Source organism: Mus caroli, unplaced genomic scaffold (assembly GCF_978045245.1).
Source record: "Mus caroli unplaced genomic scaffold, Mus_caroli_1 scaffold_19, whole genome shotgun sequence".
Classification (NCBI taxonomy): domain Eukaryota; kingdom Metazoa; phylum Chordata; class Mammalia; order Rodentia; family Muridae; genus Mus; species Mus caroli.
Window position 1 is genome coordinate 4,913,223 of NW_028227274.1, and position 23,387 is coordinate 4,936,609.

Here is a 23,387-nt window from a genome sequence, read left to right on the forward strand (position 1 = left end):
TTCAAATTGATCTGCACCTTGGTGTCTCACTCAGAGGGCATCTCAAAGTATCACTGACTGAGGGTCAGGGTCTTATATATGTTCGGGGGTTACCACAACATGATGAACTGTATCAAAGAGTAGCAGCATTAGGAAAGTTGAGAACCACTACATTAGAGGGAAATGCAAATCAATTCCCGACCCCTTCCACAGATGGTTAATTAGTATGAACACATTTTAAGTTGACTTAAGTGATCCAACGGAGCAGGTAAGGTACATCAGATAATGTGTAAGTGACAAGTTTGGTTTTGCATAGTGCAGTTTACTGGAGTGTTGTGTTCTATTCAGATGTAGAAAGTTGGTAGTTGGGGAACAGTCAGAAATTGTTACTGCTTTCTGATTTCTATTTTTCTGGTGTAAGAAGCAAGATAAAAGCCTTTTCATGGAGTAAGCGTTGGTAGGTTTAGAAGATGTTACACAGCTCATTAAGGAAGCAGGAGAAATGGATTAACAGACCTAGGGATTTGCCCATATGCACTTTTGGAGTCAGGAAAATAACTAACTTCATTCTTATATGGCTGTTGTTTTTCCAGGCAAGTTCAGCTGACCTGTGGAAGGTATACATTGTAGAGAATTAACAGAGTTGTACCATAGGCCACTAAGGAGGAACGGAAGTGAGAGTGTTTTCCAGTGACTTATCTCAGCTAGGCAATGGAGTATTTATTTCTAGTTTACAGGTGGTAGGGACTGAGCTCAGGCTCCCTGGAAGAACAGCTAGTACTCTAGACCACTAAGCCTTATTCATCTCCTGCCACAGGCAACAGATTTTAAAAAATGATTATAGTGCTTGAATTTACTCCCTAGTAAATATGTAACCTTTGTGATTTGTAGTAGTTATTAATAAAGAAATCATAAACACTGATTGGTTTTTGATCAACAATGTTAAGACCTATAAGCTTCTAGTTTTGTTATCACCAACTGGCAAATATGTAAGTTTGTTTGAATATTTTATTTATTTTTGTCTTTTCAAGACAGAGTTTCTCTGTGTAGCCCTGGCTGTCCTGAAACTCACTCTGTAGACTAGGCTGGCCTGGAACTTAGAAATTTGCCTGCCTCTGCCTCCTAAGTGCTGGGATTAAAGGTGTGGGCCACCCACCACTGCCAGGCTGAAGATGTGTTCTTGAAAATAATATAAACATTTACAGGGTACTTGTGGTCAAAAGCACTAATGGTATGCCTGAATAAAACTAATCTAGTCCAGTCTTTTTCTTTAAGACTTAGTAGATCTTTACTATGTCTAAGAACTCTAGACAGTATCAGAACTAGCGCTGGTAGACATTTAAATAACAAAATCACTAAGACAAGCACAAGAACTGAGAAAACCATGGCACTACATATATTGTGTAAGGGACAGTTTACAGTATGAGACATCAATTAATGAGGCACACATTGTTATCAGGTATGTCACTCTCACATCTGTGTACATTGGGTGCATGCTGACGTGGGGGGGACAAATGAATTTTACTGTGTAAGTTTGCAAACACAATATTGAGTATCACTCCTACATCTTGAACATTTCCTCCATTAGCTCAGTCCTGTGTTAGCTCATCACAAGGGAACAAGGAAACAAGGAATAAGAATAATGGTGCCAGTCTTTAGAATTTCTGTGCAAGATGTAATATTTTTTCCCCTCTTCCAACTTAGTGTTCGGAACTGGACCAAAGGACCCTTATAGGAGAGATCTGACTACCCTCATTAAGGGCATTTTAATTTTTTCTTGTGTTTAATCTTTGCTAAAAAAATGTTACAAATGACCTATTCCTCTAGCCCTCCCCTGTCACTTCAGGCACCGACCACCTTTTTTCTTAGTTACTGACAGCTTCTGTGGGCGTTAAGCAGGGTTTTACTAGTTGCCATAATAATCATCTTAACATTTGACAAGTGGATCTGACAAGCCGACACTGTTAGTTTAAAAAAATCTTTTCAGCTATGATTTCAAGGTCTCTTTCCGTATTCAATTTTAGGATTAATGTAACCTTTTGGATACCGAATAGTCTTTTCGATTTTTTTTTTTTTAATCCTTATGTGTTTTACCTCTCTAGCCTGCTTACCTAGCAATTCTTTCTGTTAAACCCATGTTCCGGGGAATAAAAAAAGCAGTCGACTGCCACAAAGAAAAGATTGTCACTGATAAGTTTCCTCCCCGTGTATCGCAAATAATTTATAGCAACCTCACTCACTACACCGCATATTTTCTGTACTCCCGTACTCTGGAAAGAATTTCCTTCCACGAAGAAGAAGAACTAGGAGGGACACAGGAGTCGCCGTGGGAAGGCTCCAGTGCGGCCGGGCACAGGCGCGCGGTTCGCGCTGCTGGGTGACAGCACCAGCCGCGGTTCTGGGTCCTCCCGGCCGGCTGAGTGTGACTTCCGTCGCGGCCCGCCGAGGCTCCGCGACCACCGTCCGGGCCGCCCAATTAGGGGCTTTCCGACCCCCGCACGGAGCCCGAGGGGCGGGGGACACGGCCGCCTCGCGGAGGGCACCCCGCCCCCGCCGCCGTAGCGCCTCTGGGCGCACGCGCAGCTCCCGCCGCTCCGCATTTAGTCCGAGATGGCGTCCCTCGCGCCCCACGGTTCTCTTCCCGAAGGTGGCTCCCACCCCGCGCAGCCCGGAGGCCCCGGGGCTCGCCTCCCGCAGGCTCCGGAGCACGATTACCCCTAAAGTGGAACGGGAGTGGCCGGATTCGCGAGCGAGGAAAGCAGCAACCGGAAGGGCTTGACGGGTCGCGGGGCGAGGAGCCCAGGCCGCGGAGGAAGAGGAGGGCGGGAGCGAGCCGAGGTTTGTCGAAGGCGGCGTTCTCGAGCCTCGCGGGGCGGGGAGGAGGGGGTGTGGCGGAAACTGCCGAGCTTTCCCGAAGGCGGCTGCGTCCGAGTTGCCCGGATGTAGTTGGTGGAGCGGCGGCGGCTGTAGCAGCGGCAGGAGGCGGCGAGAAGGACCCGGCGGCGGCGGAGCAGGAGGAGGGAAGGTGCTGGAGGCGTTCGCTCTCCGCGGGGACCGGAACACGGCCTCTCACCCCCTCCCCCCGGCTCGCGCTGCCGCCCCGTAGTTGGCACCTCTGCCCCAGCCGACCCTACGCGGTGGTGACGGAGGGAGATGGCCCGGGACCGCCGGCGCCAGTAACGGGGAGGTGCCGCGAGCCGCCGAGGGTGCGCTGAGACCTGGTGCCGGGGCTGCCCGCCGTCCGCCCGCCGCCCGCGCGCCCGCCCGCCCGCCTGCCTGCCTCGCGGCCGCTCTCCCCCTCCCCGACACACACACACAGCCGGGCATTGATGGTAATGTATGCGAGGAAACAGCAGAGACTCAGTGATGGGTAAATCGTCTTTTCGTTTCGGGCCGGGCCGCGGCGGAGGGCGGGCGGGCGGACGGGCGGGCGTCCTTATCGGGAGCTGGCCGCGCCGCCATTTTTGTTGTTAACCCTGATCGGGATCGGTCGGAGGAGGCGGCGGGCCGGGCCGGGCCGGGCCGGGCCGGGCGGACGGGCTGGCGCCCTGGGGACCCGGAGGGCTGGACGAGCGGGCTGCGGCTGCGGCCTGAGTCCGAACCCGGGCCTCTGAGCCCGGGGAGCGTCCGCCGCGCGCGGATCCGCGCTGGTACGTTTGTCGCCGGTCCGCGGGGAGGGGCGGCCGGGAGACCCGCTTTCTTCCTTTCCCGCGATGTCTCACAGGACGGTTCTTCTTTACTGTTTTTCAGCTGTCACGACCGGAGAGGGGACTCTCAGCCTTTCCAGGTACCAGCCGATCCTGGGTGGAGGGATTGGAGGGGCTGGAGGGGGAAGGGAGGGACTGCTACTCGAGCGCAGGCTTCAGAAGTCGCTACAGGCCCTTTGGTGCAACAAATCTGAAAGTAGCACCACTGGTCCGCTTAAAATTCAGTATTGGGTTTTATTGGCATTCTGCAAATGCATCTTGAGAGGTCACTAGAGGAAGCTCAGGGGTTTGGTTTTTTTTTGTTTGTTTGCTTGTTTGTTTTTAAGGGGAAAAATACTCGGAAACAGGAAGACCTGGCTTGGCTTGAATGTGAAGGAGTCACTGAAGTGTAGTGATATTTGATTTCAGAGGCCCATTTATTTAATATTCTATCAAGGAGCTGAAAGATAAATGTGAAAGTTTTAAAAGTAGAGGAAAGGCTTGAGAGAAGTAACTTGAGTTACTCTCAGTAACAATACTCTTATCATTTTATTTATTTAGTTCAGATTATGCTATTTCAAAGGAAAGGTTTTGTTTTTGCTTCAGTTAATTTAAACCTTCTGTTACTTAGTAATTCATACTAATAGAAATGATTCTGGGTGACTATTCCACTGAAGGTTTTGCATGTAAAGTTTTAAAGGTTTGCAGAAATGTCTTCAGGATACTGTCTGAAGATAAGAGAAGTAAATACTTTATGCCTCTAATCACCCTTAAAAGAGAAAAGAATAGGAACAGATCTGTGTCTCCCTCAAGGTTCCGTGGTCCAGGCTTGCTTCCAGTTTTACTCCTGTCTAGTCTTCAGAATGCTGGATTACACGTGGGAGCCTGCACGGTTCCAGCCTGACGCTTGTACAGGAGCTTCTGGGATGTCAGAATATTTGCATCTGTCAAACATTATTTCCTTCCCTCCCAGACTGCAACACTATGTTCCTCTTCAGACACCTGCAGTGTAGAACCATTATTTTGAGGGCATTTAGAATTCTTCCTCTTTAGAAACACTGTTCATGTATCAGTTTGTTTTGGCACATCTTGTTACATTTTAAAAACTAATTTATCCCTGAGAGAGCTTATAAATTAGGGATAGTGCTTTATTTGAATCAAAAAAGAGGAAAAACTGTTGTCTTTTTGAAAAATATGGTTATTAAAATATGCTTATTTATAGACATGCTTGGATGCATTAGTTGTAGAGATTAAGTGGATAGTAATCTAAGCTCTCAAAAATTGATTTTAGTTTTGAAGAATTTTTTTTTTTTTCCTGGTGGGTCAGTGTGCCAAAATACTGTTTAAAAAAAAAAGTTTACATGATCAAATAGGTTTTTTTCTTTTTCTTTTTCTTTTCTTTTCTTCTTTTTTCCTTGTGTGTGTGTGTGTGTGTGTGTGTTTTGTGGTTGCATTTGTTATCAGGAGTTGCATAGTAACTGGAGCATTTCCATCTTCTCTGAGTAAGGGAAGTACTGAAAATGGAAATTCTGAATTTTGATGTAAGGGAACCTGACATACCAAAATTTGTCATTTAAATTGGGAATTGAGTTTAAGTTTTCAATTTTTCTCTCTCTTTGGGGGGGTGATGTTTTACAGGCACTTAAGTATTCTTCAAAGAGTCACCCCAGTAGTGGTGATCACAGACATGAAAAGATGCGAGACGCCGCAGATCCTTCACCACCAAACAAAATGTTGCGGAGATCTAATAGTCCTGAAAACAAATACAGTGACAGCACAGGTCACAACAAGGCCAAAAACGTGCACACTCAGAGAGTTAGAGAAAGGGACGGTGGTAAGTAGCTCTTGGGCTAAACTGTCATTTGTATGTCCTGGGAGAGTTAGAGAAAACAGTGCAGTCAGCACGTTACCACGTACTAGTATTATCACTTTGAATCCATTTTGTTTGTTTTTTAATTCAGCAGGCACTGTGGAAAATGGTTTCAGCATGAACACACAGTGTTTGATAGTGCAGTTACAAATACAGGCTTCTAAATGGTGACTAGTGATTGGAGAGTTCCTGAACAGTTTCCCAAGAAAGGAACTTTTAAGGTTTTAGGAATTTTGGTTTTAGTTTGAAATCATTGGTCCTTTAGATTATTTCCTACGGTGTTGAGGTTTTAGTTGTAATCATGAATTATACAGTTAAAGAAGAGGTTTATCAAGAGGTTTAACCACTAAAAGTTATTTTTAAGTTTAGGAAATTAGTTTTTGTTGTAACCATTTAACATTTTATATTCCATTTCTCCCCCACCCCGAGGGTTCTCTTGATGTTTAGATGAAACAGTCAGCCCTTTTTTAATTTTATGCCTTTTGTTTTGAGGCCGGCCTCAGATGACCTATACAGCTGAAGAAGATTAAGTTAGCCTTATTTTTTTACAGTTCTGATATCTTCTTGGCACCTTGTGTCAAACTGTGGTGGGGACTGGGAATAAGTACATTCTCAGGCTGACTTTGCTTAGAGCTTATGAATGTAACATTTACTTATAAAGCTTACATTGCGGGATAAAATAATTTCATTATGATAATTAAGAGCTGTATATTTTTCTTTGACAATAAGACCTCATATTGTTTAAGTAGATAACATTTACTCATACAGTATTGACTGAATACTGAAGAAACTTGCAGTAGAATGCCAGGGCTTACTGCTTTTGTTTATGACTAGTTCTTGATGTCTTTAATTACTTTTTGAAAATACTTTGCATCTATTTTACTCTTTTTTGTTGTTGTTGTTTTTCCTCTTAGGGTAGAATCATACACTGGCCTCTGCATAATTAATTAATTGAGGAATTATTAATGGTTAGAGTATTGCTTTGGGATGGAGTAATTGAAAGGGAGGAAGATAGTTGAATATAAGTATCACTCTGAGATGCTTATGTATATAAACTTAGATGTTTGTAAGGATAGCAGGTAGCTTATTCAAGTGTTAGGAAGTCTTGGGTACTGAAGTGATGATTGTCAGTTTTATGGGTGAATTTTCTGTAGTTTTCCATGCATACTTGGGTAGTACTATTGATCAGTCACTCTTCTGTGTTTACTTTACAAGTTAACTATTGGAAACAAGACTAATTATACTGTTAGTATGCTTTATTTTGAGCCATTTTGGTAATTGATACAATAGGATACGGTACTTTATCTGATAGACTCTCAAGTTGTTTTTGTAACAACTTGACCCAATTTTGCTATCCATTCTGAACTCCAGGAAGAAATCAAGTTTTACACACTTAAGAAAGTGTCTACAAATGATTTATTTCATCTACTTACAGTGAGACAATGAATTCCTTTAGAGTTGAAATAATCTTCACCAAATTCTGTTGCTTAATTCATTCACAACTGTAGGACATATATTATGTGCCAAGTGTTGTGTGATATCCTAGGAAGTCAAGCTCTGACGTGATTCTTTGCCCGGAAGCCTTCCTTAGGTCTAGTAGTTGTTCAGTTGCTTGCCTTCTCTGTATTTTCTTCTTTCTTCACTTTGATTTTCATTCTCCTTCATGAATGAACTTACTCATTGGCTTTTGTTTACTTTTTATTTGTGTTTTTGTTGATTAGTTCTATTTGCAAGCAGTTTGTTAGTAATTTTTCTCCCTAGTCACTTGCTAATTTATACCTATCCTCTGTAATTCACTTCTACCTCTTATCTGACTTCCTGGAACCTAACAGACACCATAACTCTATTCTTTCATAGTCCTTTATGTAGGAATGGAACATACCATGAAATAATCTTTTGTGTTTTTTTTTAAATTAAAAGTTTGCTCTTTTGAGGTCTCACTGGCTGGCTTGGCATTTGATGCAGACCAGGCTGGCTCTAAACCCACAGAGATTCATCTCCTCATAAAATCAGTCTTTAGTTCAGAGTCCATCTTTGAAGTTGATGATACATGTGCATGCAGCGTATACTTTTCTTTCTTTCTTTCTTTGAGTTAAGGGCTTTATGTGATTACCTTAACTGCCTCAGCCTTCTCCAGAGTTCTGGGATTTGAGGAGTGATCCATAGTTTCTGGGTCTGTTTTTGTTGTCATTGTATTCAAAAACAAGAGAAAAAAAGTCTTTGAGGGAAAAAAAAGTCTTTGAGAGAATCCTTAAGAGTTATAAATAATTAAGAAAAAAAACCTTAATGGTACAAATAACTTAGGTTGTATTATCTTAGTAGGGATTCTATGAAACTTCACAGAACTTCAGTTTTAGAATATTAATTCCTGTCTTCCATGAGTGAAAAAGTATATTCAGAGTCCTTGGTTAGATGAAATATATATATATATATATATGTATGTATGGACGTACATATATGTGTGTGAACTTAGTAAAATTACACAATTACATATTTTATCACTTAAAGTTGGAAATTGTTTTTAGTAGAAAGGAAAACTGCATGTTTAGTGACTAAGTACTGTTTCTAAGGTTTTGAAGTTTCTAGCTTTATGTTCTTTATATCCCATCAGTTCTAGAAATGTTCTCATTTGTACTATATTCATTGTGTATGTTGAGCATGCCTCGTCAGAAAATCTGAAATTCTGTCAAAATGTTGGAAAGCTTTTTGGATGATGATACATGCTCAGCTGGTAAAGTCTAAAGAGACTCCCCAAACCTAAAAAGGTACTGAACATTTTGGGTAATATATAATATGTTGAAGAATTAAATCACTACTGATCACTGAAAATTTAAGTTTTCAAGATGTAGTTTAATAATGCCTGCATCTTTTTATAAAATAAACCTATTCAGTGTGGTCCTGTGTTCATTAGGAGGGTACATTTTAGACAGGGTTTTCCATCATTAATAGAAAGCTCTGAGTTGTACTTGGCTTCATTTTGACATTGGAAAGTAGCAAAAATAGTTTCTCTATTTTCACAATTCTACATAAAAGGAAAAAAACAGAAAATAAAACAGGTGTGCCTTAAAATTGTCTCTTTCTACTGGTGAGTTCTATACTCAGAAGTGAGACAAACTACAAATTCATTTGGTAGTGTTTAATTTGGGATGGGTTAGTTTAAAACTTGGCTTTTATCATCTTAGTAACTTCGAAAAGCTTTTCTTAGTGGTTAGTTTTTATCTAAATCTAAATGATTTTAATATCAAAGGTAGAAACTGGACATTATAGTACACTATACATGTATAGCTCTAGGCCAGGTTGTTACATGCTAGTGTTTTCTACTTGCCAAAAGTTTCTCTAGGAAGAAATTAGAGTTCCCCATCTGGGAATAAAGCTTGTTTATTTTTCTTTTGCAAAATAAGTTGTTACTTTGGTACAGAATTTAATGTGCTCATATATGGATTTTAGAAATTTGATGAGTAAGTTTGGTCTAAAAACTTTTTCTTTAAAAAGTCATCTTACTGTGTAGTATAGACAGAAATACAGTCATTAAATCTTTTTAGGCGAGTTTACAAAAACTCCAAATATTTTGTGATCAACGGAGTAATGTTGAAAGATAAGCAGTCTGATTTTTGGTTTTTTGTTTTGTTTTTAGTGACACAGGTTTCAGTGTACTACCCTTATCTAGTCTTGATGATCCTGCATCAGCATTCCTATATATTTTTAAAAAAAAATTTACATTCACGTATTTGTATGTAGGGAACATGTAAGTTCAGAAATGCATTCTCTCCTATCATGTGGAGCTTGGGGTTTGGACTCAGGCCGGGCTTGGCACCAAGCACCCCTACCCTACCCTCTGAGCCTTCTAACCAGCTAGCTTCTCCCTATTGTTTTTATTTTTTGATCATTTTGAAAAGTTGGCCCATGCTGGCCTTGAATTCCTGATTCTCCTGCTTATACCAGGAGTGCTGGAGCGTACCAGCAATCTACAGTCTCAGTGTCTTAATGTTTCAACTCTGGTACTTTCTCCTTAATTTGAGAAAACTCCCAACTGTGCACAGTCTAAGCATGTGTGATTTTAAATCTTGATTAAAAAATTTATAACAAGTTATTTCTCTGATAGCTTTTTGCCATGCTATTATTTTTCCCTTCTGCTTGCTTTACTTTTGAGAGAAATTGCTATATATTTTGTTTTTGGTTTTTTTTTTTTGGTTTTGCATTTCTTTTTTATAATATAAACATTTGAATGGTCCACTTTCACTGTTTAAGACAATCTCTTACTCAAACTAATTTCTGCTTAGCTGGATAACAAAAATAATTGGTATTAACATACCAATGACTTTGGCTTTTTTTTTTTTTTTTTTCTCGAGACAGGGTTTCTCTGTGTAGCCCTGGCTGTCCTGGAACTCACTCTGTAGACCAGGCTGGCCTCGAACTCAGAAATCCGCCTGCCTCTGCCTCCGACTTTGGCTTTATATTACAGGAAAGTTAGGATTGTTGTTATTTGCTGAGTAACTTTTCGTATGTGTGTATGCAGTGTGGTTTTGCAGTAATGTCAGTTAACTAATGTTAAAGAGAAGATGACATTGAGCTGGCACCTTTGAGACACTGTAACAAGTGGTAAGACACTAATCTCTATCATTCCAGAGCCTGGTATTTCAAGTTTATATGTCCACTCTCTTTTAAGGGCTTCTGTGATACCTTCAAGTTGCAAAGTCCCTTTGCATTTGATCAAATAGCCTCTGAAATTAGTTCATAGTGTGTTCTGGTCTGCTGCTGAAATTAGTCAAAACCTTTAGTTAGGGTTTTACTGCTGTGAACAGACACCTAGACCAAGGCAAGTCTTATAAAAAAAAACAGCATTTAATTGGGGCTGGCTTACAGGCTTAGATTTCAGTCCATTATCATCAAGGTGGGAGCATGGCAGTGTCGAGGCAGGCATGGTGCAGGCAGAGTTGAGAGTTCTACCTCTTCATCCAAAGGCTGCTAGTGGAAGCAGTCAAAACCTTTAGGCTGAGCTGTTGAGAGTGGAAAGCTAGTCTTTCCTGTACGTAACTTTCTTTCTGCCTTCAGGTGGAGCTCTTCCTACTACCTAGAAGGGGTGGTTTTGTGTTCACTGGCACTTCTGTGGCGATTCCCTAAGAGCCCATGAGGGGTGTTCTTTCCTTTTTGTTGCATAGTTACTTCCCATACAAGAAGTAGAATTTATCTAGTTAAAAGTGCTGTTAATCTCATGCCACTCTGAGGTTTAAGAGGTTTTCAGTGACTTGAAATTCTTAGGCCTGTTCTTACTGTTCTGAATGAGTTATTCAGTTTTTGCTTATTTGTTTTGTTTTTTGGTTTTTCGAGACAGGGTTTCTCTGTAAAGCCTCGGCTGTCCTGACCAGGCTGGCCTCGAACTCAGAAATCCGCCTGTCTCTGCCTCCCAAGTGCTGGGATCAAAGGCGTGCCCTACCACGCCCGGCTGCTTGTTTGTTTTTAAGACAGGGTCTTGTATGCCCAGGCTGGCCTCTGACTCATGGCAGTTTGCCTGCCAGCTTTTATGCTAGGGTTATATTCCATGCATTCCTGTGAATACTTAAAAGTTAGTGTCAGTTTCAAAAAGAGCTAGGTTTACTGGTTCTTTTAGAGTTAGAAAAGAGTGGTGGATAGTTGAGTAAAGAGAGCTATAAAACAGGCTGTAGAGACTGCTAGCATTTGTTCACATCCATTGTGCCATTTGCAAATTTGGGTGAGGGGATTGATAAATAAAAACTTCAGTGAATGGAGAAATGGTAACCAAATTTGGCTGCTTGTCAGGATTGCAAGAAGAGCTTGCTACCGTTTATTTTATAATATTTGAATTATTCTGAGTCATAGGAGTTAGGAGATGGAACCTAGAAAATTGAGTTTTACATAAAACTAGTTTAGCCGATTTGTAATGTGCAGTTCTAGGGTTTCCGACTCTTGAGCACATGAGGACTCAGCACATTAGAGTGATTATTTGCTAGACTATGTATTCTGCATGGTTTACATCTCAAGGACGTCTCTGTCACCTTCCTATACAAATGAATGCTATTAAAATTTGTATGCTTCTTAAATAACCAACTTAATGTCTAGTGGCAAGGGTATCTAGTTAATGTCTGGCACTAGAGAGATCTCTAACTGGTATTAGCAAGTGCATAGGTCAGTTGATATACTGAGTTCAGGTAATTGTAGCCACTGTTATTTTAGATAAAATTATTTTAAGCACTAGGACAGTTCAGTAGTAAATTTGAGTTCTTGCATGTTTGAAAAACAAGCATACAGGTTAGCATATTTACGCTGAGTTAGGTGCCAGCAATTAGTTCATATAGTTTATTTATGTGTATTTGTAAGACATTGAAATGAGGTCAAAGCACTTTGTAACACAAGCCCAACAACAAGATTGATCCTAGGAACCCATGGTAGAAAGCCAAATCCTGAAAGTTGTTCATTGAGTGGTATGCTTAAGGTCTAGCATGAACCTGAACTAACTTATCACACACACACTCACACACCCAAAAGCTTTCAAAGTCTTAGCACTTAAAGAATACTTAGGATATGTATGCTTGATAAATGAATAGGTCTAGATTTATAAAATTTTTGAATTCTTGAGTTTGTATGGTGTAACAGCACTTTGTGAAAAGTTATAAACCTATTTCAATCTCATAGAATTCATCTATTCTGTAATGATAAAATATTTGCCAAGTATGATCTTAGAATATTTTGCCTAGTATGAGGGAAGGGTGCATAAAATACTTTTTGCATTCAGTATTTGATTTGTAAGAATAAATTTGAATCTTTATCAATACCAAAGAAGGCTGTGCCTGTTGGAGACAGTTGAATTGTAAACATGCTTGAGGGTTGTTGAGTAATAAAAAATGTTCATATTTTGGCATAATAATATTTTGACATCTTTTTGTCTCGGTTTGATAGTTGGAGATTTTCTTTATGTATCCTTGGCTGTTCTCACAGTTGCATTGTACTGGCTGGTCTTGAACTCACAGATCTTTCTGCCTCTGCCTTCCAAGTTCTGGGAATAAAAGCTTATACCACCAGGCCTGGCTATGTATTTAGTTTCTTTTGAGACAAAGTCTCAATATGTATCCTTGCCTGGCTTGAAACTTGCTCTGTAGAACAGGCTGACTAAAAAACGCAAAGATCCCCTTGTCTCTGCCTCTAAGTGCTGAGATTAAAGGTGTATGCCACCACATATGGCAAAGAACTTTTTTATATGACCATTATATGTTGTGCTTTGAAAACATAGAATTAACATATATGGGCTAAAAAGAAAATGGTCCTGATTTAAGTTATTTTGAGACTAGATTGACTTTGTCTTGATTCCCCTTTCTTCTGTATATAAGCTTATTATTGGAACATGTAAAATATGAAAGTGTTGCTGCTTTGTTAATATTATATAGGCTTTGATTCAGAGTCCAAGGCTATCTTATTTGTATCTGTGTGATTTCATTCAGTTTGCTTTTTTTCTTTTGGCCCATGGCTACATTAATTAGTCTGTCTTTTTTGTCCATGTGTACATGAATTCTAAATGGTCATTATTTAGCTCTCTTTTTCTTAAGCTTTACTGGCACTTGCAATTAACGCTTCTTTGCACATCATAGATTTTCCATTATCCTAGATACGTTTTATGTTTTATTATACTAGGAACGTTTTGTGTTGGGAGTGAAACCCAGGCAGGGACTCATGCTAGGCAGTTGCTCTACCACTGAGTTTTACACCCTTCCTTAGAAATTATTGTTTGATGTTTGAAAATATTTTTTCATTGCTATGATTTCAGTAAATAGATCAAGCTCTTTGCTTAATATCTTTTGTATTTGTAGTTGATTTGTAGGTTTCCTCACAGTGGAATAATAGACTTCTTTTCTCAGTTAAGGCATATTTTGTTTATGTCTTCTGTCTTTGAGAATATGTAGAGCATAAAACTCATGCTCTTTTTTCTGGATAGTAATGAGACTGCATATAAGGAAGGTCTTGTCATCAAGCTTTAAGACATGATTTGTTTAAGTTACATTAGTCTCGGTTTAAATGTTTAATGCGTTGGTATCCTGTGCTTGTTTGCTAGATGTAGCTTTATCCTGGAATTCATCTCTGTAGGCTAGGCTGCTCTTAGAACCCAAGTGCTGGCTTTACAGCTGTGTGCCCAGTAAAATACTTATCATCACGTTATTTTCTCTCCTACTCTTCAGCTAAATTGTTATAGATGGGTAAAATCAGCTATTAAATGCAAATGATCATTGTGGTGGATGTCTCTCCTTCAGTTGGAAGTGAGGATTCTGGAGTTTAAATGCAGGATACATATTAGTCCTTTGTAAGAATCTAGATATCATGTGTACTTAGGTTAAATGAAGCTATTACTACTTTCCTCCAACAGTAGCAACAGACAAATACAAATTAAGGAATAGAGTTTTCCTACAGTCCTAGACTGTTCTTTTAGGACACCGAGAACAAGATGTGTTCCTTGTAGGGAAACTCAATGCCTTGTTGACCTACTAGCCAGCTTGGCTTTTAGGATCAGCTTGTTGTTTGCTGTGAGTGAATGTAGGGGCCCTGGGTTAACAATGATGTAAGCAAGAGACTGGATGTTGCTAGAGTCTAGAAGTGTCCTCAACAGTCTTGTCAGGCTATGACGTCAGTCCCATTGCTTGCTCTGCTTTTGCCTTTTCCAAATGTTCCTTTTCAGTCATCCTTCCCTTTGTTACTAATTCAGCTTAGTAAAGCTGCATATATAGTCCTATTTTGTGCTTTTATGTACTATTGCCTCTTTATCTTTATATCCTAAATGTCAGGTTGCAACTCCTGTTCGACTTGGCTAAGAAAAGAGTATTATTTAGTTGTTTCTCCTTTGCATATATGTGTGTCTGTTTACCACTTGCATAACTGATGGTACAAAAGAGGAGGCCAGATGAGAATGTCTGATTCTCTGCAACTGGATTTAAAGATGGTTGTGAGCTGCTGAGTAGGTTCTGGAGCCAAACCCAGATAGATCCCCTAGAAAAATATCCAATACTCCTCCTAACTGCTAAGCCATTGCTCCAGAGCATTGGCTTTTGTTGTTGTTCCCATTGTAGGAAACCTGCTTTGATCTTGACACTGCTTTATATTATGGCTATTTTTTGTTTGTTTGTTTGTTTAGTATTTTGAGACAGGCTCTCAGATTGACCAGGTGGACCTTAAACTCACTGTGTACCAAACTTCTCATCCTTCTTCCACATCAAAGTACTGGGATTTTAAGTGTCCAACACTACCAGAACTGTTAAAAGTTTTGCTGATAAACTGAATGCAGAGCTTTGTGTATGCTAGGCAAATACTCCCAAGTAGCTGAGCTACATCCCCAATCTGTATTATATAGTGCCTTTATAGTGAAGTTAATATACTGCACTATAGGCTTCTGGTAGTCAGAGATGGTTATTGTATATTACCTATCACTAAAAATGATGACAGATTGAGAATGCTTTTCATTCTTTAGAACAACTATTCTTATTTAAATTAGTGATTTATTGTGTGTGTATTTTATTCCTAAAGTGACTAATAGTAACTGAAAGACCCTTTGAACCAGGAAAAATGAGAATGCCAGTACTACATGGTTAAACTTCATCCTTTAATATTTTTTTTTTCAATAAATTGACTTGTAAATTCATTCAAAGCATAAAAGCTGTTCTTGTTCAGCAGTGGCTCAATGTTTAAAAAGTTTTGCAGAAAGCCCGGCGGTGGTGGCGCACGCCTTTAATCCCAGCACTTGGGAGGCTGAGGAAGGCGGATTTCTGAGTTGTAGGCCAGCCTGGTCTACAAAGTGAGTTCCAGGACAGCCAGGGCTTTACAGAGAAACCCTGTCTCCAAAAACAAAAACAAACAAACAAAGAGTGATAATTTTTCTCTATCTCAAGTAAATTTGACAGAAAATACGATTTATTTTACAGCATAGTAGCTGAACAGTTGTCAATTCATTCTGTTCCTCTAAGCTAATCTGGATACTTTCCAGCCAAAATCCTTGAGATACTTGCATTTTAGTACTGGTCTGACACACTCTGCTCCAAGTACCTCCTCAACATTCTGGCATGTCCTCTCCTCTCCCTTTCCCCTGACTGGATCTGAAGTTCAGCCCTATTTTCTCTTCAGCCATTCTTGAACAACATTTAATGACAAATCAGAGAACAAATCGGGACAGTGTTTACGTAACATTCAGGCAGGAGATACTTAGAATAAGCATTAGAGTGCCTTGTACAGATTTCAGCCAGGTATGGGGGTAGCAAATCAGCATTTGAATAACACAAGGATACATCTCAATGTAGTATACTATAACATCATGCCTATGATATCATTTCTGGCAAATGCTGTTTTATTCTAAACAGCTTCTGGCTGTTACATTGTTTCTGCCCCTTTCAAGTCCATCCCAGTATCTTGGTGGCAGTGGTTTGTAATTAAGATAAACCATATAGATGTGACTACTTCACAGTCTCTTTATTATTTATGGTTGTGGGTTTCTGATGAGGGTTCAGAAGTGCTGGCAGTTAAATATACTCTGTGTAGTTAGCTAAGCAATAATAGGTTGTTGGTGGCAGGACATGCTTTAGCCAGCTACTTTTCTTTTCTTCTTCTCTCTTCTATGGCTATGGGTGCCAAGTTAACAGTGTCAAGTGTGAGTTCTGTTCTGCATTAATCCATTTTTTAAAAGCAGTAACTTGGTTACTCCCATAATATTTGTGCCACTATTACAACAGTGGACATACTGCTTCAGGTTGTATTCTACAATGACTGTTAGCCAGTTTGTACTACTTTGGTTTCTCCATGTCCTATGACTCAAGTATGTGGTGTCTTCAACAATAGGGGATCTTAGCAATGATGTTTGGAGGGCAAGAAGGGGTGTTGTTTATGGATCCCACTGACCAACAACTCAAAAAAAAGGTAACTTATACCTGTCACCAGACTTTTATTTTGATAAGCTGTGGTTGGGGCCGTGAGAAACAATGTCTACAATTATACCCCTTCCCCCCAAATAAAACAACTAGCTAGCAAGTGAGAGAGAACAATATGCAGTATGGGTTTTTTCTAGTTCTGGATTACCTCTCAGAATGATAATTTCCAATCCACACATTTGTGTGGAAATTCCATGATGTTTTTTCTTTTCTAGGTGATCAAGTTGTATATGTAAACATGATACTGTATTTATAAAATATTTATGTATTAAGCTTATGTAAATATTTTAGGAAGCTTCTGTGGTTTTCCATATGGTTCCCCTTTTATTCTGTACATCTTTACATCATATCCCCCCTCAAACTTACCATGAACCCTTATTAGTTTCCTGGTTTTGAGTACTTCAGCTTAAACATACAAGGATAGGTAGCATCTGTATGTGAGAGTACATGCATTTTTTGTCTTTCTCAAACTGAGTTACCATCCTCAGAATGACTACCTTTCCAGTACCACCCATTTACTTGGAAATTTCATTCTTCTAGGTGAATAATACTTCATAGTGTATATAAAGCATATTTTTATTGTTCATTAGGTGGATATCTAGGTGGCTTCCATTTCCTGGCTATTGTGAATAGAGCAGCAGTGTACACAAATGAGCAGATAGCTGTATAGTAGTATATAGGGTTTTGGGGACACAGTACTAGTATAACTATATGCACAAGAATAGTAAACTGGATCATAGGCTAAATGTATCTCTAGATTCTTATGTCAGACGTATAGCTGTGGAAGTCTTTGGCACTCTCCAATTCTGTAAGCTGCCTTTTTAGTCAAGTGACAGTATCTTTTGTTTATGGGATCCCATTTGTCAGTTGTTGGTTTTAATATCTGTACTACTGATGATAGTCCTTTCTTGTGATGATAAAATGAAGCACATTCCACATTTTCTCTTGAGATTCAGGGTATCAGAAATAAATGTTAGAGATTTTAAAGTTGAGTTTTGTGTAGTAGTCCTGTATCTTTGTGTTAGAGACTTTAGCTTTTCATTTAGTATCATTGATGTTGGGGTCAGTGGAAGAGGACGAGTTTATGGGGTTCTCTTTCAGTTTTGGAAGACTCATTAGTTGATCTTTGGGTCTGTAATGTACATAATTCTGAGCATCACAGTTGGGAATGAACAGTGAAGAAGAAAATGCTGAAGGGCTGAGGATCTAGATCAGTGCAAGAATGCTTGTGTGATATTCTGTCCAGTATTGAGGATAGGGAAGTTAACTCATAGCCAGAAATCTTCGAGTGCTGACTGGATTCTGACATTGTGAAAAGGGTCCCTTTTCAGCTTGGCAGTGTGTGTAGAGGTAAAGAATTAAGTAGAAAGAATACTAGGCAGGTCTTAATTAAAATTTGGAGATTAAACATTTGATAGATTTTTAGCATTTTAACTGAACACATAGCCTCTTGGTTACTATTTAGCAAACTACAGAATCAGATTGAAATCTATAAATGCAAAAACTCCCTTGTAAATAAGTAAATCAGGAGAAAGGAGATTTTTGCTTGAATTTCTGCCTTACAGGGGTTTCCTGTATATCCCACAAGCATGTGCTAACTAAAACTTACAGCTAGGAGTGTAGTGTGCTTTTTTGGTTATACTTTTGTTTTACTTGGTGTGGAGATGTTCATATAGTATTTTTAGTAGGTAATGTAGAGAACAGCAGACACCAAAACAGATACCTTTGTTATTTTCAAATTTAAATTGAAGAATGCTTAAAGTTTCAAGAATATTGTAGACAGAACTCAGTTTTAGTTTTTCCTATAAGTGCCAAGTAAACTTTAAAAAGACTGAAAATACTTTGATTTGGGATATACTTCTTTAATCCCAACACTGAAGAGGCAGGGATAGGTGAGTAACATTACTTTAGTTCTATCAGTATGGCTTCTAGTTTGTCTTAAGTTGTCTGCCAAGTTCACTATTCATTTTCAAGAACAGAGGTTTCTCAGACCCACCCCCAGAAGCTAGAACCAGCTGTTTCTCCTGGACATAACATCCATAGGATTCTATTCTGCCACAGTGATTGTTTTTTAAATTTGCAATTTTTAAAATATTAAAATGTAATTGAACCACTATCTCTGTAATGTCTCAACCTCCAAACTTCCAATATTGATATTGAGACTTTTAATATTTATGAAATAAGCTTAGACCTTACAGCTTAGCTTTATTCCCAGTATATAACTTGATAATAATCCTGTTGGTACTAGGCCCTGTTTGCCATGTGGTCCATTACTTCTCATTCTATCCCTGAACATCCAACTTCCTCTGAGCCTGATTCTTTCCCAGAGTTCCAACTGCCTGGAAGTTCTGCTTTTCTTCTCCTGCCCTGCTATAGGCTATCAGCTCTTTATTAAAACCAATCACAAAGTGATGAAGAAAAATAACATTACCAAGGTCAGCCCTGTACTCAACTCTCACAGTTCAGAAATCAACATTTGAATAATACAAAGAACCTTTACATGGTGCACAAAATGATTATCCCAACAAATAATTTCACCCTCTTATTCCTCTTAACTATTCATTGCTCACTCCTGACTCATTTGTGTTAATAATTACGGTTATATTTATATGTGTGTCTGTCTATATATACATATATACATGCATACATAAATATATAAATAGAACCTGCTGAATCCATTTGGTGTTGCTTATTTGTATGTTTTCAGGGCTTAGATTTAGGGGCTCATCCTTGGGGAAGACTTAAATCTCGCTCACTCAGCACAGAGCACTAACTCTAGGGGTGGGACCCATGAGATTTTAGCATGTCTGTTGATGTCATCATTTAGGTCTTGTTAGGCAGTCATGTTTTGAGACATGGATGCAGCTTCCCTGTCATTTCTAGGAAGCAGTCTCAGCAGTATAGACTTTCTGGTCATCTGTTCCTAAAATCTTTTCTTCCCCATCTATGGATGTTCCTTGAGCCTCAGGTTTTGTAGACCATATTGTAGGTTCATACCATTTTCAGTTGAGTACCCCTTCATCAGTTGTCCTCTGTCTTTTTATCATTTGAGGCTTTTTGTAATGATCTTTACCTCCTACCCCCTTCAAAGAGAGGCTTTGATGAAGGATGAGAGCTACATTTCTTTTCTTTCTTTCTTTTTTTTTTTTAAGATTTATTTATTTTATGTATATGAGTGCACTGTCGCTGTACAGATGGTTGTGAGCCATCATGTGGTTGCTGGGAATTGAACTCGGAACCTCTGCTAGCTCCGGCCCCGCTAGTTCAGGCCCAAAGCTTTATTTATTATTATATGTAAGTACACTGTCACTGTCTTCAGACATATCAGAAGAGGGCATCAGCTCACATTACAGATGGTTGTGAGCCACCATGTGGCTGCTGGCATTTGAACTCAGAACCTTCAGAAGAGCAGGCAGTACTCTTAACTGCTGAAGCATCTCTCCAGCCCATTTTTTGTTACCACAGATTCTTGCACATTCATGTTCTAATTGTTTGGAAATGGAATCATCTTCAATGTACATCAACTGATGAATGGTGATAAATAAGTCCTTCATAAGCATAAGGGGATTTTATTCAGTCACAAAGTGAAGTTTCATAGAAAATGGATAAGTGTGGAAATAATAAATGAAGTAACCCTGACGCAGGAAGTAAAATGCTGCATGTTCTTTATGTATACATCCTAGGTTTTTGTATTTTTCCCATTTACCTGGAATTCTAATAGATTTTTTTTGGGGGGGTGGTGGTTAGCATCTCCTTGTTGGTTCCTATTTGCATGATCACAAACTTGGACCACAATGCCAATCTTCTTTTTAAATGGATTCTGTCCTCATGCTTGCACAACAAGTGCTTGATTGACCGAGCTATCTCTTCAGTTCCTAGTTGTTGATATCTAGTCTGGGTGGACCAAATGCTGTAACAACACTCTTCTGATCCCCTTTGCACATTGCTTTATACTTTTTAGGCTTTAATTTACAAGCTACTTTCTCTAACCAGCCAAACTGAGCCTAGAATAATGCAGTTGTGGCATATACATTGGGGTGTGTGTGTGTGTGTGTGTGTTCTACCACACATACTGTATTGTAATGTCTAAAATTAGCTGCTTGTTTTCCTGTCCCATTCATGCTAATTGTTAAATGATGAAAGGTGCCTCCTATAACAGGCTGGTAATACTGTCTTGTTTTCTCTTTTGTGCCTTCTTTAGCCACATGTGGCCAGCAGATTGCTATTATTCCTGTGTAAAAAGCCCTCTTCATTGTCTTCATGGTTAACTCCAAGACTTAAGCTTGTTTGGTCCTCCCATATTACATTCTTTTTTTTTTTTGGTTTTTCGAGACAGGGTTTCTCTGTGTAGCCCTGGCTGTCCTGGCACTCACTTTGTAGACCAGGCTGGCCTCGAACTCAGAAATCCGCCTGCCTCTGCCTCCCGAGTGCTGGGATTAAAGGCGTGCGCCACCACGCCCGGCTCCCTATTACATTCTTGTCTCTGGAGTTCTACTCTTCACTTTCAGGGTTTTAGCCACACTTTCCTTGTAGTCCTGAGAGTGTATAAGTCACTTGCTGCCTTTCAACTTGCCTTTGTTAAAAAATTATTTGATACATATTTTGTCATTTCAGACTTTTGAAAGTAATATATAGTGTTTGAAATGAACAATTTTAGAGAGTAGTAACAATTGAACTGCAGTAATCAGAGGGTCACCGTGACTGATCTGTTAGCCACATTACATGTTCACACATGAACAGAATGGTCAAATCCTTGCTCTCCCTAGAGTCTTTTTCTACACGGTACTTAAACATGTCTCCCTTTCCGCAGAGGATTTGACATGTGCAACCAGTGCTTTAGCCTTGGTCAGTTTTTCAGTGTGCATTTTTGTTCAGTCATTTTCACAGAGGGAGCCCTGTACTTTTCCCTTTTTTTTTGGCATAGTCAGTAATTTATACAGTTGTTTTTCAGAGTTTCATTTATGATTTCTTGAGGTATATAGAAATGCCACTAGTATGTGCAAAGTTGTGGGTGGTAGGAATTTGATGCATGCAGATTTATCATGCTTCCAAAATCACAATGTTTCTTTCTTAGAAAAGTTTGCAAATTGCTAGTATTCTTTTTTTTTTTTTTTTTTGTTATTGTTGTTGTTGTTATTTTTGAGACAGGGTTTCTCTGTATAGCCCTGGCTGTCCTGGAACTCACTTTGTAGACCAGGCTGGCCTCGAACTCAGAAATCCGCCTGCCTCTGCCTCCCGAGTGCTGGGATTAAAGGCGTGAGCCACCACTGCCCTGCTGTCTCAACTTTTAAAATGCGTATTTTGTTTGCAAGATTGGGAGTATGCTATGGTGTGTACTGGCATTTGCATTTAGGACAACACTTAGGGAATTTCCTTTCTTTGCACTTTGAATTTTGGACATACAGATAATGTGGTTAAGCAGCTTTATCAGCAGAGCCATCTTACTGGTCCTGTTGCACCCCCAATACCTTTGTGCCATGATTGGTTAAAGAGAAGGAACCCCCAGATACTGAGGTCTGACTTGTATCCTCCTCTTTTTTTCTTGTTGTAAGCAATTCTAATGAGATCTGGTAGGGCCCATTTGGAATTCATTTGCTTTTTTATTATTAGTGACATTTTCACCCTTGAATTATATACCTTGGGGTGACACTTTGACAGAAAGGGACATATGGTATTGTAAGATTGCTACAAATTCCACTCTCTAGGAAATACCCCTATTTATAGTCTTGAAAAAATGTTAAAATAATAGTTTTTAATTTTATTTTTTTAACCTTGGTGGGGAACTTCCTAGATTTGTAGTGTATCTGTTTTCAAAATATTAAATTTTTAGTAATAGCTGTCAGTTGTTAAATTTTAAATATTTAATTGTCCAACATGGAATGTTTTAAAATTATCCAATGTGATGATTTGATAAATGATTATTTCATAGTTGAAAAATTAATACACTCATTACTATGCATTAGATTCATAGAACTTGTTACTGTGTTCAAAATGAAAGTTTGTGTCCTTTGATCAATCCTTTCTACAGCCTGGCCCCACCCTGTCTTTTCTGTTCTATCAGTTCAGCTAAAGTTTCCACATGGAAATAGCTTGTCATCTATTGTTTTTCTGTCTTCAGATAGCAAGATGTTCTTTACAGTTATCTGTGTTGGTATAAATGATAGGCTCTTCCTTTGGCAGGTAGGTAAATTATATTTCTTTGTATGTGTGCACCATATTTTCTTTAGCGAATACTTAGGGCCATACATTCTGGCTCAATGCATGAATAGTAGCTGAGGTATTGGTAACCTCACTTGGTTTTCTTGGGTTTGTACATATGTAAGTGGACATTCCTTACATATTGTAGATATTTGAGATACTTTATACATGAGTATTGTTCATTTCCACCCCATTTTCTCCTCTTGTACTCCTGGACTCTACCCCATTACTTCTCATATCTTGTACTTCTTTGTTGTTACATACATATATAGACACATGTATATATGCTCTGTGGCATGCAGTTTTTGCTTTGTGTTTCTGGCTGGTCCTACACAAGCCCCCACCCAGGAGCTATTTCAGATTTGCAAATAGAAAATGCACACACGCATGCACGCACATGCCAGTTATTCTTAAAATGCCTTAGCTAACTCAATGAGTCCCCTCTTACCCCAGTTTCAGTCAGGAAAGCATCCAGAGGCCACTTACCTGAAACCTCCCATGGCTTTTCTCCTGTTACTACTGTGTCCCTTTCTCTTTCCAGTCCTCCTGATTCTGTCTTCCTGGTTATAATTTTGAACATGGAGGAAATAGGTGGGATGGGTAGCTAAATCTTAAACATTGTGTAGTCATAATCTTACTTTGGTAGAAGTCTTTGTAATTGATGTAAAATTAAAGTTATAATCTCTTACATTGGTACAGAATTTATATATTGATAAAAATTAAGGTTTTCACTGACATGAA

At 39.3% G+C, this 23,387-nt stretch overlaps 1 protein-coding gene across 9 annotated transcripts in view; it reads left to right on the forward strand.

Annotated features, from left to right (window-relative positions):
- Positions 1–2,587: 2,587 nt before the first annotated feature.
- The window catches only part of Wac (WW domain containing adaptor with coiled-coil), a 54,959-nt gene continuing 34,159 nt past the window's right edge, over positions 2,588–23,387 (forward strand). Inside the window, exons 1-3 of one of the 9 annotated variants that reach the window (XM_085833491.1) lie at positions 2,588–2,817; positions 3,730–3,766; positions 5,304–5,499. In XM_085833491.1, the coding sequence (XP_085689617.1) occupies positions 5,361–5,499 (139 nt within the window). In that variant the 5' untranslated portion in view covers positions 2,588–2,817; positions 3,730–3,766; positions 5,304–5,360. Of the gene's footprint in view, positions 2,818–2,860; positions 3,350–3,415; positions 3,630–3,729; positions 3,767–5,284; positions 5,500–23,387 lie in introns of those variants that run through there. The other 8 variants (XM_085833494.1, XM_085833495.1, XM_085833496.1 and 5 more) reach the window with 8 other exon arrangements.